The 17,769-nt window shown below is 39.3% G+C and overlaps 1 protein-coding gene across 11 annotated transcripts in view; it reads left to right on the forward strand.

Annotated features, from left to right (window-relative positions):
• LOC147175440 (uncharacterized) overlaps window positions 1–17,769 on the forward strand; it is a 169,245-nt gene that overhangs the window by 35,209 nt on the left and 116,267 nt on the right. For 7 of the 11 annotated variants that reach the window (XM_086073906.1, XM_086073901.1, XM_086073903.1 and 4 more), the window contains exon 4: window positions 8,559–8,633. In XM_086073906.1, the coding sequence (XP_085930032.1) occupies window positions 8,559–8,633 (75 nt within the window). Of the gene's footprint in view, window positions 1–8,558; window positions 8,634–9,162; window positions 9,500–17,769 lie in introns of those variants that run through there. The other 4 variants (XR_015094606.1, XM_086073907.1, XM_086073908.1 and 1 more) reach the window with 2 other exon arrangements.

Genomic DNA, 17,769 nt, shown 5'->3' on the forward strand with positions numbered 1-17,769 from the left:
AACATGGGAAGATCACACAAAAACATTGTCAACCAAAATCCAAAGATTCATTAACAAAGGTCATTTGCGTGACAGCGAATGCCTAATAGGCCACCAAGTAAGCTGTAATTTTACCATCATTTAAATTGTTTTGACAATTATTATAATACATGTAATTATATTAATAATACGATTTTATTAATAATAATAATAATAATTCTCTACATTCACACTTTTGACATTCAAGAACGAAAACTCACCAAACTTAACACACACATCGGGCCAGATGTAAAATTTTATAATTTTTGTTGTACAAAAACAAATATGGTGCTGTAGCGCCACCCACAGAGGTTTTATGGATTCCTATTCCGGTATGTTTGACCTAGCGCTACGGAAATTGGGAGACACATCTAGCATCTTCGGATGTACAACAAAAAGCCATAATCTAATATGTACAGGTGTACAGGAAGTGAGCTATGAGTATTTGAATATACCATTTTGGCCCATTTTTGCACAATTACAGGGTTATACTTTTGCCCCCTTACGTAGAGGGTTAACCTGATAGACTTCGAACTTGGACTGCACCATCTCAACACGTGGAACAACATCGGGGAGGCAGGGCACCAAATTTAGCCTTTCAAAATTCCTTCTTAGTTTAGCATTCTCAATTTTGCGTTTCCCCTAGATCTACAAAAAATGGGCGGCATATGTAACAGCCAACGAACTACAAAGAAGTCTTGGAACCATATGCTAAACTAAACAGGAAGTCTGCCATTTTGAATTTATTTTGGAATTTGTCGCAGTTTTTGGCCTATTTTGAGTTTCTACTTAACTACCCCTTGGGAATTTATCTAAATATGGATAACATAAAAGTTATATAGTGGCGGTATGCTGTTCACATAGAAAACTGATACTGTTGTTTAGGGTCTAAAACCAGGTGGAAACGCATGACACTTTGCACACACATCAGACCTGGCATAAAAATCAATATTTTATAGGGATGCACGATAATATCGTTGGCCGATAATTATTGGCAATTATCGACCGATTTAACGTCAAACGGATAATACAGAAGTCCGCCGATAATAGACTTGCCACGTTGGTCCATCTGTTGTGGTTGTGGCTCAAGTTGTGCCCGACTCCTCAACCCCTCCCCTCTCCTATGGTAGTGTCGCATATTTGTGACGTCATAATGCGCACAACGGACCTCGTGTTGACAGAAGATGCATCATGGCAACATGGCAGTCGCCAATGTGGGCTTTCTTTACTGTGTCTTCCCAACATGTTACCTTCGCAGTTTTTTGTTGCATTTTTAAAACGTGACTGTTTTGTTTTGGCAAACTCAAAATTATATCAATAAAATTCAGTTTCATTGTGCTTTACACAATGTTTCAATGTATTTGTACATGTTAGCCTTATAGTAGGACTCAAAAGTATATTTGTATTAAAGTTAATTTTGCAAACAATTATCAGCTTTCTTATCAGTTATCAACATTGGCACTTTCTAAATTATTGGTTTATCGGTATCGGTTGAGTATAGCATTATCGTGCATCTCTTATATTTTGCATTTGTTTCTTATTGTTTTAATTTAAACACTATATATTCATGATGGGGTTTTCATACAAATATTGACTGTAATTAATTATGATTTGACAACAGTGTTAACTTAAAAATAAGCGATTGAATCTACCGGTACGTGGTTGTGAACTTGCGTACACGTTTGTGTTACATAGCAGTAGTTGTTGTCTATGTGTATGTGCCCTGCAACTAACTGGCAGGAAGTCCTGAGTGTACCAAAAGTCAACTGAGAGAGGCCTTTAACATTGTATAAAAAGGGATCATTGAATAGACAACTTGAATTTCGAGGTTCCATTATCATATAGGGGTGATAAAGTGGAGTCAGACAGTCAGCTCCAAGTAGCCTTGACTGGAGGAACCCCGAAAAACCAATGAGAGTGCTGAGAGGTCAGTAGAGGTGAAGCAAAGATCCAAGTCCTGTCCCATTGTGTGACATGTTCCCTTTGCCCGCTCACCCCAAAGGCTTAGTGTCAGTGTTAACACTTCAAACACTCAATATCTTCACAAAACACAAAGGACACAAGCGCCTCGCTATCCACATCGTTTCCTCCAGGAAAGGGAGATATAGATCCTTCCCAAAGGTCAGCGCCGGCTGAAGTTTCAATGATTAAGCGCAGCTTTGTTGTTTGACTTTTTTGCTGCTGTAAAATCTACTTTTAGGTGCAAATCGCCTCGTTACGTCAGCTTTATGAGAATGGAATCGAATCATTTTCTATATGTCAATCTTAAATTGCAAAGGGTTGGCATTTTTTCCCCCCCGGTGTTTGATAATTTTATTATTAATGCTGACTCAAAATGTCAATGAGGGGAAGAAAAATAACGATAAGATCACGGGCTGAGCAGGAAATGACATTTTAAAACTGTGCACATCTGAATAAAAAGAAATATTGTTTGGCATGTGGAATATGGTGATTCATAAAAACAATGTATATAGTATATTAGGGCTGCACGATATTGGGAAAACATGCGTAATAGTTGCTGAATATAGCGATATCGATATTATTGTGATATTTAACATGTACCTAAAGAAATTACATTTTTATTATCTAATGAAAGAATTAAATTTTTTCATGCGGCAAACAAGCAAACTCAATGTATTCTTAGTTAATTTTTTCCTCTCGATAATGTTCAACTATTGGATGGCGATGCACATCTTAGTTAGCGTCTGATGGGTCAAATTCAGATAAAAGCATACAATTCCATATGGAACTTATTGCACGTCTTTGCCATATGCATATTGCATGGGCCAAAATCGCAATAGCAATATTTTTTCGATATATTCTGCAGCCCTATAGTATATGTGCTGAAGGCAGTTTTAAGGGTTGATAACTGTATAGCTCCAGTATGTTCCTTAAAACCCTTTCATTTCCAGTGCAGACGTTTGGCTCACTAACTTTAGAATGTTTTAAATTTTAGGCAATTGCTTGGAAGTGAACTTCAACTCATTAAAGCTTCTCTTATATGTTCTGTAGATATGGTCATGCACACAAAGAACAGACTCTTTTTTTTTTTGTTTTGTTTTGCTGACTTTGATTGTAAGAACCAAAAAATGCTCACATTTGCTTCTATTACTGGTATGTCTGTGTACGTTTGCCAGTTTTGTCTTAAGGAACTTTTCTCAAACCAAAGACTCATGTGCCTGTAAGCATGTAAGAAAGCCTCTACTAAAGCAGCTTTAAAAGCAAACTCTCTAGGCAGGAATACCAAAAAAAAACAAAAAACTTTGTTACAGATGAGACAATTGTCTACACGTTTATACACGTTTATTAAATCATGCAGTAGTCCACAGACCGTTCCTGGCTAATCTCCCAAGACTGAGATCTGATTTCAAGGCAGTACAAGGTGATTCAGCAATCAATGTTGCGAGGTCCTTGTTTTTAGCCCACTACTGCTCTTTGAAGGGATCTCCACTTTCCCGGGAATATGCTCCCATCGCCGAGGTGATGATAAAACACCTTATTTTAGGGTCGCTGATTACTCACCGCACACTGATCTTGCCTCTCCACGAGCTAGCCAGAGGAAGCTTTAGTTGCGGCGCACTTCAATATTGAATAGCTTTTCTTGTTTTACCTGTAACGGGTGCAGCACGAGGAGAAAAATAAAGCAGAACCTCAAAAGCGTTGCGGATAAATATATAATTGTTTGTTCAAATGTGTTTTTGCACAGTGTGAGACCTTACCGTGTAGAATGCTCTGCAGGCAGTCTCTTGAGGGAAGGTCTCATTTTCTGCCTCCCGCCGTGAAATATTCAGCCGGGCCCGAAAATAATACGGGAACCGTTTCAAGGCTTAGCACCTTTCAAATATGCTGGCAATAATGGACAGGGCATTAAATGAAGCGCAGCCCTCTCATAGCAAAAGGGGGGAGCAGAGGTTTTGAGTCCGCAGCCAGGGTTTCGCATAATACTAATGACGGTTGAAGTGGCGTCTACATATGCAGCACGGCGTCGTGATTAGTTGGTGCCGAGGATGAGCCTGTGAAATGCAGCCAACACTTTTTCCCTTTAGTCATTCAAGGTCTGTTTGGTTTTCAAAACAAACAATACACGCGTAATTGATGATAAATAAAATACCTACATTTCACCACTGAATGCCAAAAACGATATACCCCCCCCGCCTGTTATTCTACCTGAATGTGACCACGGGAGAGAGAAAAGAGAGAAAACTCAATGGTGCACACAATAAATGCAGCGACGGCGGAGAGAAGATTGTTATAGGAGGGCTTTGTTGAAAGGATTCAAGGGTTTAACAATCCCACATCCTCTCAGGCTGTCCTTCATCTCCAATAATCAAGCTTGGCCGCAGAATATCCCTCTGGATGGAGACGAACCGTGTTGCCGTGGCTGCCTCGCACTCATCTTTAAACCGCCAGTCTTGGGGTTTCCTCTTGAAGTCTTATGTCACATTTACGGCTTCAAACGCCGAGCGCAGCAGACGGCCATGTCTTTAAAGCCAGATATCTCTTTTGCTCTCTTTTTTTGTTCTACATTAGCATCAGATGAAGGGAAGAGTGATGCTTGTGATGCAACGGGTTCCCTGAGAATTTGGTGCCACTGTGAACTTTGTTTGTGCTGAGCAAAAATGCCATTGTAGCAAACTTTTGAGCTCAGGTGAAAGTGCAGCATGTAGCTTCATAGTAACCGGAAAAAAACTAAACTAAAAAACCTTTCTGCATGTATTAACCTGCAAATTAAAATGGCGATCTCACTTCCAGGAAATTTCACATGCAGGTCTTTAAACCAGGTTTTCCTATATAGTACACACTCAAAATACACTGTGTTTTATACATTGTATCTATTGGATTGAGCTATTACCAAATACATCTTTAACTGCGCTTTAATACTGGCTAGTGTTGTATTTCACACTAAGGATTAGTGAAGAGAGGGATTCAGGATAGTGAAATGTTACAACTCACTTGACCTGAAATAGTGAATTAATGACTTGCTATATGTAAATAAATAGCTATTTTAAATAAAGAATACAATTATTTTTATTGAAGAAAATGAAGGCAACACTTTTTTCGGACTGATGAAATCCTGGTAGAAAATGATGAACAGAATACATATTCTTTAGTAAAAGTATTTATTTTCATCATGTCATCTTTTTTTATTTATATAAATATTATTATATATATTGACATATACATTTTAAAACTTTGAACTGGATAATACTTTTCATAAAAACAATTCCTTCCCATTTCCTATATTAATAATATTTTTTATGAATTTGTTTTTAATGTAGCTTAAGTTATAATAATCAATTATATTTAAAAATAATAATAAAGAAAAATATTTTACTCTGTAAATCTGCATGAGTTTCACTAAACTACTGAAATGAATCACATTTTCAGTCATTGTCAATCTCATTTACTGAGTTATCACCCAGTGCCAGTTCGGCCATTATACACTTGGGGGCGCTGCAGGCCGCCACTTCCATGTTTCCCTTTTCCTGAGTTGGATGGCCAATAAACTCGCTTTGGGCCTGGGTGTCAGTGACGACTGTGTATGTGTGTGTGTGTGTAGACGGAGGGGTGGGGTAGGGTGTGTGGGGGGGGGGGGGGTTGAGAGAAGCCAGACTTTTAGCAGGATGATACCACAGGTATAGGTTCACGCCACGGTCCGTGTCACCATCGATAGGAAATTAAACACACAGAAAACAAGAGCGTGACCCCAAAATTGTCCCTTTTCCAACGGTTCGCAGGGCTCACGTCACCTCGGAACTCGTCTAGTTAGAACCTCTAACGTTTTGGGCGGTGAAAATAGTCCAGCTGGACGCATTGTGTACACACCACGTCCCCTTCACGTCCCCTTCCTCCACCCACTCTCGTTTGACGGCTTTGTGTGAGACCTGTACGCCTTTGCCTGCTAATAGCTCGTCCGGTTGAAGGTCAGCTTACTCCTCTAATGAGCTGCTGCGAGGATTTGGATCAGCAATTTAAAGCAAAGGAAGGCCGCGCAGTGGTACTCTTACTGGCCACAGCATTAGGTACAGACGAGACTGCCTTGTGCCAAAATGGTGGATTATGTGAAAGTCTTTAACGCGGTGGCTCTCGAACTGGGGTCCCTTGCAGTCTGCAAGCCATAGTTTGTGAGTCGGTACAACGTATTCTTCCCAGCACGTCAATGAGACAAACATCAAACACGCTAAATCAATTACTCCTCCATCCATACCTTAGCTCTGAGCCGATTAAAAGGTGTGATATGATTGTGATTAAAATTTGAATTATAGTTTTTTTTATTATTATTATTATTTGTAGAGTAAATGTGTCATTTACATTATATAAAAGGCGTAATATAACAAGAAAAAAGTTGCACTTTTGATATTCACTTGCTAAAATTACTTTATTCTTGTGTTGAAGTTTATATTATATTACAACTTTGTCTTATAAAATTAATAAATTACTGTGCTTACTTTATTCAAAGAAATTTTAGAATTACTTTATTGTAACATTTGGACTTTTTTGAATATAATAATAATAAATAATTTATTTATACCAGGCAATATGTTCACTCCCATAGCATTTAGTGTTACACGTATTATGAAGTAGTCCTTGCAAAAAAATTCTCCCCTTTAAGGTGTCCCTGCACCCAAAAAGTTGAGAACCTCAGGTCTGACACTGGTGAAAATGATCATGGTTGAAGAGGTAGGGGTTCCCATATTTTATCTCTCTTATCACGGAACCTGAATCCTAGGTTGCCACGCTAGTTTAAGTCTATCTATTTGTGATGTTTGACATGCAGAGCAATGAGTGAAGCGGTCAACTGTTACATTAGCATCTCGAGCTAGCCTCCTCGAGACTCTTCATGACTTTTAAAATGACCTTTTTTTTGTAGAATTACTTCAATCCTCCAAATAGGTTTTCTTTTCATCTTAATTAAGTATTTTTAAATTCCAACTTTATTCTTCTGATATTCAGATCACAGCCCTGTGAAATTGAAAGAACGGTGAAAGAAAGGAGCAATGAGACTTTACGCGATCAACATTTTTGGGTGCGATCAGAGAGTAAAAAAATAAAGAAGAAGATCACAGATTAGATCCGATCACAAAATGGAAAAATACATATTTAAGACACTTGTTTCCTGTATAATCTCTCATATAATGTCAACACTATTACTTTGTGATTGGATGGTGGAAGCTGCGGAGGCGGAACTTCCGCCTACCAGCGCAAAGGCTGTCCGCTCACAAGACTCGCAGCTAAAAAACAAAAACAAGGTTAAAAATAGACCGACTTTCGGACTAAACGACAGCTCTAACAACGTCCCCCAAGTAAACCAGATTGTGTTGGCTGTAATGATTCGGCAAACCATGGTTTTACACCCAATCACATGAAATGCAAAATAACAGCCACTTCGATCTATCCGATCAGATTGGTGGAAATTCTAGGAGTAATTCTGTTTGTTTTTTTTTCTAACAACCAGTCTTTTTGGTACTCATCGAGATGAAAGTGGTCAGGTTTCTGTTCCTCATTCCTCACAGTTTTGAACACAACCGCAGAATCCAACTTTATTTATTACACATGAGTAAATGTTTGTGGTGGTTACACTGTTGCTTCCTATAAACACTTTTCAAAATATAATTACTACCAATAAAAGCAGTGCACATAAATTAAACCCATCTGTAGTATGCATGCACGCTACAGTCACAACCATAATTATTAAGTGTTATGAATTTCAGTTTAGCAAAATGTCATGAAACCATGCCAGTATACCTGCCTGCCAGTGTAACTGTCCTGTTACCCTCAAAATTAAAATGTACAATACATACTACAAATATATATTTTTTAAATTAAAGTGGTCAAATTGAAATCCGCAATTTAAGCCTCGAGAAGAGTACCGGTATTATACATAGACATATCAGTTGTGTATACATTTTGTAGTTTAATTCCATGAATAAGCATGTAAATAGAATCATTCTATTATTATTGTTGTTACCAATTGTTGTTATTAACCAAAATGGAGTAAAAACAATGGTAATGTCTGTACATTGTCTACACTCTCCAATCCTGACGGGTGTCCAAGAAAACTTGGAGGTGCGAGAGCTGAGCTTTCTCGGAACACACTCACACACACATTTAAGTCTTCATCTCCTGGCTGCAGGGTTTTGTTCGGGGGTTCCGTTGAAAAAGTCCATCGCAGTGATTATGGGCCTACAGCCAACTGGGATGGATTGTAGGGTGGGACCCAAACAGATGGGAACTAGCGCGAAAAGGTGAGGATGAGGTCAGTCTGAGCTCGGGCGATAAAGCTGTGGGCAGCGCTCGTAGCACTGTTTTAAAAGTTAACTGGAGAAAACAGCTTGTGTGGTCAGAGTAAACGCATAAGAACATATTGGAGCATTTTTTCCCCCCTCCTGCTTTTGTCTAGATAGCTTCAGGCGGAAGAAGCAAACACCAAATGTTGGAAAAATTGTGTGGAAATCAGGAGTGTGGGTGTTTTTGTTGTTGTTGTTTTTCACTCGTGTCCCCCTTTTTCTGGTCTAACCCAGTTTTTTCTTCTTCATCAGGATTGCGGTACCTGAGACACAAGAAGTTGAAGCACTGTCCACACACACCACATGTCGCATGGGACGATATCACAGGTAATTAATGAACACCTTGAAGGTTGTAGTTTGGAGTTCAACGATCAAAGCCAAACAAAGAGATAATTTCAAATCGAATCTCACGAGGGCTCTAAAGGACCTTAATAAGTTTTACTTTGTATTTGCTTTTTTTGTCAAACGTATAATAACCACAGAGTGGGGAGTGGTGCTTGACTTCTCACTACAATATGAGCAATACAATAAAGTATACAGAATATAAAAGACCCTATAAAGTTAATTCAGGGAACCCTTCTAAATACACTATACAGTCGACATGACCACAGACAGCGTATGAGAGGAGAGAAAAAAGGATGATTTTTTATTTTTGCAATAAAGCAGCAACATCCACTTGTTTTTCTCCATCTCATTTGGCTCATTTCTCCATTTAACTACTTGCTGGCGACTGGAAATGACATCACAGTTGCTCAGGGCTCAGGTAACAACCAATCATGGCTCACCTGTTTTCTGAGTTTGGTTATGTGCCGTTTTCAAGCTGACTTTGGAACATATTGATTCACTTTATTTCCAGTTGGCAACATGCCTTTTGAAATGAGAACATCTCGACTTGGAAGCCAACGAGTGTCACAACTGTTCACCTTATGAAGGATTCAACTCACCCCAAGTATGTTTTGACTTTTATTTCTTTGGAACGGGAGTGGTTTGCTTCATTTATTGCACCATGCTTGATGTCTCTATATTTGTATGAAGGGTATGTTTGCCTGTACAATATGTTCGTCAGTTTTGTCTCAACCAGCATCAAGGAATGTACTGTCCTGGTTGGACTTTGGATGCTCCCCTGTAGCTTCCCCTAGTAAACTCTTCATAGTACGTGTTGCGATTGGGTACCACGGCCGCATTAATTTTCACGTCACCAGCCCCGCCCCCCAATTGCTGGAAAAACACTTGCCTCAGCGGCACCAGATTAACAGAGAGCCCCCTAATGGAGTAATTACACCAAGCCAAACATCTATTTTTCACCTGTGCTCTGCCATTATTCTCTGTCTCCCTAGCCACTCTATTGGAAGTCACTTACTTGCCTTACAATGACTTATCATTGACTGCCATTTAGACGTTCCTGAGCAATTTGTCTTTCGCCGGCCGCTCTCATTGCAAAGAACAATCTTTCTGCCTCCACTATATAAAACATTCATGGGCAAAAAAGGAAGACAAAACCTTCCACCAACAGATAAGCGCAGTGTGTCTTAACAGATACTATAAAGGTGACAGACAAGGAAAATAATGTAGCCAGCCTGGCTAGTCCAAACGCCTTAGGGACCAGTAAGGGGGGGGGGGTCATCTCCTTCATGACACAAATGTGTTAAATGGGTTGTGCAGCTGCTATTGCATCTGGTGATTGCAGTTAAAAACAAACTAAAAGTCTTCACGTTGCCCTTTTATAGTGAAAGGAATCTTATTTGTCGAAATGGCAGTAGAACATGTGACCTGTCTTATCCAATGAGCGAAGTGTCAATACATTACTGAAAAAAGTGAAATGTGTCCCAAAGCATTTTAACATAAATGTATTATATAAATCTGATAATGCTAGCCAACTGCCCAAATTATCTCATTATTAGATGATGTTTAATAGTAGTGTTGAGTTTGTTTGGTTAAATTACTGCTATATACTGCTACAGGACAATATATGTACAGTAAATATATTGAATTAAATGTCACTATGGCAGCAATAGTAATTTGATGTGGTTATAATGAAGTGCAACTTCTGATTCCTGCTGTAAGTACAATTTATTACTGGATTCAAATTAGGAAGTGCTTAGCATTGACATTAGGTTGGGAGACTTTTGTGTTGTAGTACAATAACTGTAAGGTGGTTATTAGTGCCTGTGACTAGCCCATGCGAAGGTCCTCTCGAAATAATCAAGTATTTTTCTGAAGATTGAATTGCCTTTTAAGGGCCTCAATATGCTGGAAAAGTTTGTGATTTTGCAAGCATGCATATCCTGGTGAAATTGCATACAGTATTTTAGGAGTGCTCCTATCTTGAGGATTTGTCATGAAGAAGAATGTGCGATTATTCTCTAATGGTGTCTTTGACTAGCAGGTTATGTTATATTTTGGTCTCGTTTGCAATAAGGCAATAGTTTACGCACCTTTTGCGAGTTTCCGTTCACTGCCTTTTGGGGATTTATGTTTTCATCATATCAACCGACACTCCAGGTTTTCCAAGCATAACAGCAATGCTGATGGATGGTTTAGCCGCGACTCCCTGTCTGTACGACAGTCGCCGAAAGGGTTAATCACGTTCTTAACTCTGGAGGTTGTCTGATTAGTCTCTCTCACTGCTTAACACAATGACAAATAACCACGATTCTTTTTCTTGCACTGATAATCAGGACAACTTAAACATTTCTCACCGGCCCCGAGTGAGACCATTAATCCTCCTGCGATGGCAGCGATAAGTGGCGACTTTAGAGTAATGGCCTTGTCACCTTCAAAAAAGTGGGAGAAAATGTAAGCAATTAAAAAGTGACACCCGTTATTATACATTTTTTTGTGCGAAACATCTATCTGTGTCATCTGCCAGTTTTAATTGATTGATTAATGGAATTGTTTATGGTAATTATAAGTATTAAATATGATGTTCATTACAGAGTAAAATTGAAGCTAGGTTATACTATACTTTAAGCTAAGAATGACTTGCATAACATCTTTGGCCCTTTCTGGGAATGCAGTGCTTAAAAAAAATAATAATCTGGTGCCTTATCACAGTTGCACGTACAGCAATACCTTGACTTAAAAGTTTAATTGGTTCTATGACCAAGCTCATAACTCATTGTACTTAAACATTAAATCACTTTTCCCCAATGACAATAATTTAGTCCAGCCCCCACCACCCAAACTTTGTTACATGTTTTAAAGCACTGCATTTTAAAGTATTTGTATAAAACATGATAAAACATAAAAAAAATAATACAAATTAATAAACTTTTTTTTAGTGTGTAATTAAGCCAAAAATCTCACACGTGCGCACGCACAGCAGTAACATATGTTGATATACCTTTGTGGAGGTGGGCCTAATGAGTGACCTTCAAAAGTTTCATTCAGTCAGGTCAGTCTTTTACCACTATGTTACTCCAGATGCTCTTTACTAGGATTTAATTGTTTCTATTTGTGTTTGACTATACATAAAATGTCTCGTAAAGTAAGTAAACAAGCGACTGTTTGAAAAAAAAAAAGGTGTAAATTGGGGCATTCGTAATGCAAAATACCACTGTATTTGGAATTGCGTTGGAATGGTGGATGTATTGATATTTTTTGGTGTTGAAAAACCTTATAAGACCTTGACAGTCAAATACCTCAACTAGTTTAGGTGTTACATTGTACCCTGTGAATTGAACTTTTTGTCATTCACCGTTAACCCCCTTCAACAACAAAAAAAGCCTGACCATGTGATACACAGTATGTCTAAGGCTACAGCTATTTTTCCATCAAAAGAGTCCTGGGCCCTGAGTTTCAAATCCCCTCCAAAGCCCGTTTTGGCTACTCTTTGTTTGGCTCATTGGCATTCTGACCCCATGCTTTCTCAGACTTTGAACTCAAAGCTTTGGGAAAGCCGTATTGCTTCTTTAAACACATTATCAGCGGACTTGGGTTTTAAGAATATCACTAATCATCTTAAGGTTTTAGTGCAGTGTGGCAGCATCATCAAAGCCTTCCTAGGTCCATTCACCGGCTTGGGACACTGTAAGAACAGTGAAATAAACACAAATGTAATGGTGACTAGTCATTAGCGAGCTATGCTTTTAGAACTGCATCAACTGAAATCCTATCCAAAAACTGAAATTGATGGCATTACTTTGTTAGAGTTCAATAATATTACAATGAATCAAACTTAGTCAATATTCAGTGTACAGCGGGGGGGACCTTTGCCTTCAACTGAGACCCCCCCCCCCTTTTTTTGGGCTCATTTCCCACTTTCATCAAAAATGTAAATCAAGTGCTAAAAGATTTACAATAACATATTAGCGAACCTCAAACCGCAGCTTTCATTAAGCCTGATTCATTTGCCAGGTTAAGATTTCCGCCTACACAGCGGCATCATAACTTGGCATCTTGTGAGTCTTTAATGAATAATGAATGCCTAAATATATCAACTGACAAGGATTGCACGCTTTGTTTTAAAGACAGAGACTGGTATACATTGGTTGTACGCAATTACAATAGTGTAGGGTTTCAGCTCCAGCTACTGTACTTATTTAGAAAGTAACCGTCATGTTTTTTTTCTTTATATTTTTATTTTAAACTATGGATGGACATGTTAATGAATTGAACCTCCAGAATTCTGTGCAGTATTGAGTTTAGCGCTGCGCAGATATGACCTTAATCTAAAATGTCATTCATGAGAAAAAATATATAATGAAGTTTTGCTTTTTTAGATTAGTTTTTTTCCGCTACTAGAATTTGCTTTATTTTTTCTTATATCAAACAATCTTCAAAAAATAAAAATGTCCCCCGCAACTTCCACAATAATAGTAGAATACTGTAAATGTTTGTTTCTTTATTGGTTATGTGAAAATAATTGCTTCCTCTCACAAATGTCCCTTTTGTCAAAACAACTTAATAACCATTTTGAGTAATTTAACATCCTAAGATGAGCTGTCAAACTGCAAGGCTATCACCACACTCCCTCCAGACCTTTCTGTCTTTTGTCATGTTTTTTTCTCAAGAGTTTTCAAGGTAAGGCTAGCCAAATTAGTTTTTTTGTGGCTCGTAAGCACTTACTTTAGGCTTGAAGTTTGCATTGTGGATAACTGCTTTTGCAAATCAATGTTCAGTGCAATTGACTTTGTGATTTCGTTGGCTCCTTTCTTGTCATATGTAAAACAATGAAAATGATTCTGCTCGTCATGTTTATTACTTTGGGGGAGTACCGTTTCTAGTAGCTTAAACAAATAAAATAGTCACGAGAGGGGTTGAAAAGGTTGCTAATTTATCAACACTGACAACATTTTAGAATTGCTCGTCTCTCATTGCAGCCGTGTCTTTAGTGTAAGCAGTGCACGCCAGCAGGGATATGCTCAAATATATATACAGTATTTTAAAGGGGAAGTCAAGTAAAAAAATAAATTAATAAATACAATAATATGTATTATGCAGCCCCACCACTCTGAACACTTTATTCTGGTTAATATTTTGTTTGTGGAATATGAGTTAACCGGCAAAATCGACCCATTTTTATCCATCTGAGGTGGCGGCCGTTTTGCTGCTTGCTGTCGACTGAAAATTACTTCATAGGTGGTGACAAACAGGTGGACCATGATTGGTCGTTACCTGAACCCTGAGCAACTATGATGCAATTTTCAGTTAACAGCGAATGGCAAAATGGCCGTCCCCGGAGATGGATAAAAAAAAAAAAGGTGGATTTTGCTGCTTAACTTTATATCCTACAAATGCAGAATTCCGTGTTTGGACTAGTGGGGGCACAATAGCACATACAACATATTTTAAAGAACATTTTTGGGTTGACTTCCCCTTTAAAAACAAAATTGTCCCGTAAATTCCACTTTATAAGTGACTTTCCTCATTTTTAAGGATTGTGACATCAGATGTGGGAAGTTGACCTAAATCCATAAATATATCAACTATCAATTATGCTCTCTAATTGAAAAACTAAAATTAAGATAAATCCTATCAAATAGTTGTTAAATGTAGTCAAATTAATCTCAGATATGTTCTTCCATGTCTTAATCAGTTACTTTTAACGATGCAAAAGTGCAGTTACTAGTTGAGGAACCTGTGGAGTAGTCATTGGACTGTGCCAAGATAATCTTTGCGCAAAGTAGATTGGACTTTACTCTTGTGATCAGAAATGCCCATCTATTTGGCGGGCACTTTGCAGAAAATGTGTTTGCGCACGTGATTGCACAACGGTCTGTTTGTGCCCCCTCGGCTCCTCTTAAAGCTCCTCAATCTCGTCAGCCCCCGCCCGTGATTGCGATTTGGCACCTCGAGTCACATTGTCTTCATCTGGAAATATTTCAGCCGCATTTGGGGAGATGAGGGATAAAGGAGGAGAGGGTAAAAACACACCCTGTTGTGTGAATCCTAGAGAAGGCCTTGAACCCTGCCATTCATCCCTTTCACTTCATCAGCTGAGTCTAATTGCCAGAGAGGACAGAATACCCAGGGCCCAATTGTTCTTTATCCTCTTTGGAGCCTCTGAGGCATGAAAAGCGAAAGGCCTGCTTTTGATCTTTTTTTTTGTTAGTTTTTTTTCTTCTTCTATCATCCCCGACTATCCTCTCCTTTAGAGTGGGACACTCCTTTTCAGACTGTGCCCCCTTCTTCATCCACACTAAATAATTATCAAGCTCTGCTTCATCAAATAATGGTGGGTATGGGAGGTCATGGATGGGGAGGGCCAGAGGTCCGCAGGGGTGGCCGCTAGGACGCGGTGGCGCTCCCCAACTCATCTCGGAGGCATGCTTCTTAGTGGGGACTACCTTTATACCTTGACCCCGGTTTTCGTTTGCCTGTCCTAATGAGACCCTCTCATGCGTCCCAAGCAATGGAGGGCTTGCAATGGCGGGGTTGGGAGGCCAAAGTACAATGAGACGCAGCACTGTGCTCAAACAAGAGCGCATCTGTGCTATCTTATTAAAGCCTTGGAAAAGAGCTCATGCGTCTCAACGTCCCATAGGCACTGAGAGCAGGTCTATTGACACCTACTTGTCCTTTGCGGTCAACACCTTTCAGTCAGCAGGCAGGCACACCCAAGCTCTCATCGCAAATAATTCTTCGTGGGGTATTTAGTGATGCAAAGTGCTTAACTTGGTTAGCATGAGGATGAAGAATGTGTTTTTGTGAAGATAAAAAGCTCTTTGGAACTAGAGAAATGACGAGCGATGTCAAAGACCCCCCGCTCCTCACCTCTCCTGTCAAAAGCAAACATTACTTGTATCAAAAGAATGCAGGGGCACCAACGTCTCTCCTAATGCTTTTAAATTAATATTTTTAATCTTCAAATGGATTCACAAGCATGCAGATGCTTGTTTATTTTTCTTTCAAAATTGCTCATGCACAACATTTTTTCTTGCCCTTAGGCATTGGCCTTGGCGCTCATCCCACATTCAGAAATGTGTCAAAACGTGACGACTAAAATGGCACTTGGGTGATTAAAGAAAATGTACAAGAAATAATGAGAACGCACACCCAGCTAACTCGCAGACAAAAGCGACAGCGGGGACATGCTACGAGGAGTCGAGCAAAGTGACAAACAAAAACACAAGTAGCCGCAACAAAAACCTTAAAGCAATCATGTTACGCACGCCTAACATCTGAGTACCATGCCAGAACAAAGCCGAGCTGCTGTCAGTGCATCGATCCACTCCTGAAGGCGCATGTTCACGCACACACACACACACACTCACACACACACACACCCACACACACACACACACACACCCACACCCACACCCACACACACACACACACACACACACACACACACACACACACACACACACACACACACACACACACACACACACACACACACACACACACACACACACACACACACACACACACACACACACACACACCACACACACACACACACATACGCACACACCTTTAGCGCTCTGATTGCTCCCTGCTTTTCGCCTTCTCCCCCACCCGACACCCTTCCCCGGGCCTCTAACGTTCGTCTCCGACTGCTCCCTCAGAATGTTCTTATTGATCTGGCCTACTTCGCCGGAGTTAACTCTCTGATAAAACTGGACCGAGGGCTTCTAACAGCACGATGAGTGTTTGGATGGCTGCTAACGATGTTTAAAGAAAACATTTCTAAACCTGATTTAGTCATCGTGGCACAACTTGGAGACACCAATTTGCCAACTGCTGTCCGCTCTATTTGAAGCGTTTGCAGTTGCCAGTTAAGAAGATGTGTAGAGTATGATGGGTAAAGTAGTTCAAATTGAAAAAGTTTGATTTTAAGCACTTATTAAAATGATTACAGTGACCCTGCGTAGAAGTAGCAAGTCAGATTCCAAACAAGAGAGAAATTTATACTGCAATTAGACAAGGCAAGTTTATTTGTAGAGCACAATTCGTACGCACGGAAATTCAAAATGCTTCACAGCTGCATAAAATTACAAGACAAAATCATGACATTCCATAAAACCAAGTGATTAATTAATTGAATTAAAAGTGAGGAGTGCTGCAGGTAAAATGCGTTTAGTTTTCATACAGTATGTACTGTTAAATAGAACTGTTTTCAGCCTGAATTTGAACATTGTCTCACATATTCAGGAAGACTGTTCCAGATTGTAGCATCATCAACCTAAAACGTTGCCTTACTGTGTTTAGTCATGACTCTGGGCTCCAGTAGGAGACTTGTTCACAAGCTTAGCTGTTATGAGGTCAGGGAGTCAATTCAGAGACCGCAACACTGGGCTAATATGATTGTGGTCAATTTTACTACAAAGGAGGACAGCTCTACATGATTGATTGTTTTTGGTCAGTTGACGTACTGTATGTTGAGGCCCAGGAGTATTTGGACAATTGGTCTGTCAGGTCTAGTTTAGTCCAGTCTTGAGCAGCAGAATTCTGGATGTATATTACTCGTTTAGAAAGTCCAGTAAGCAGGCCACGGTACCAGTCTATCCTGCTGGAGAAAAACGCAAGAAAAATTAGCTGTGTAGTAGAACTTTTGTTATTTTGTAGTGCAGATGCAAACAAATTACGATGCAAAAGTCAAAATTTGTGTTTACAAAATAAAACTCACTGTATTAAAGAGGCGGATAATGTTAAATGTATAGGTGCATAGTATGGAATAAAACAGCAGGTCAAATGGAAAATTGTACAGTGAGTCATATTTCACTGTTTCCTTGTAATAATGTTGGTGTTTTAATTTGAATGTCTTGATAGTATACTGATACTGAGCAGAGAACCGTAGAATTCAGTCAGTAACATAAATTAAGCGCAGCAAAAATAATGTCCAGAATCTCAGGGTAATCAAATTTATTAACGTTTACCTGTTTACTGAATCCACAAAAATCTTTGCCTTCAGTGTCCCAAGTTAAAGAAAAGCAGCACAGTTCATCACTGTCGGTCTCGCTTTCTTGTTGCGTTTTTGGCAAGATGAGGGTGTGCAAAACAGATCTGAATGCGGCCC

This window comes from Leptonotus elevatus, chromosome 4, assembly GCF_054856555.1.
Source record: "Leptonotus elevatus isolate MCC_2025b chromosome 4, RoL_Lele_1.0, whole genome shotgun sequence".
Classification (NCBI taxonomy): domain Eukaryota; kingdom Metazoa; phylum Chordata; class Actinopteri; order Syngnathiformes; family Syngnathidae; genus Leptonotus; species Leptonotus elevatus.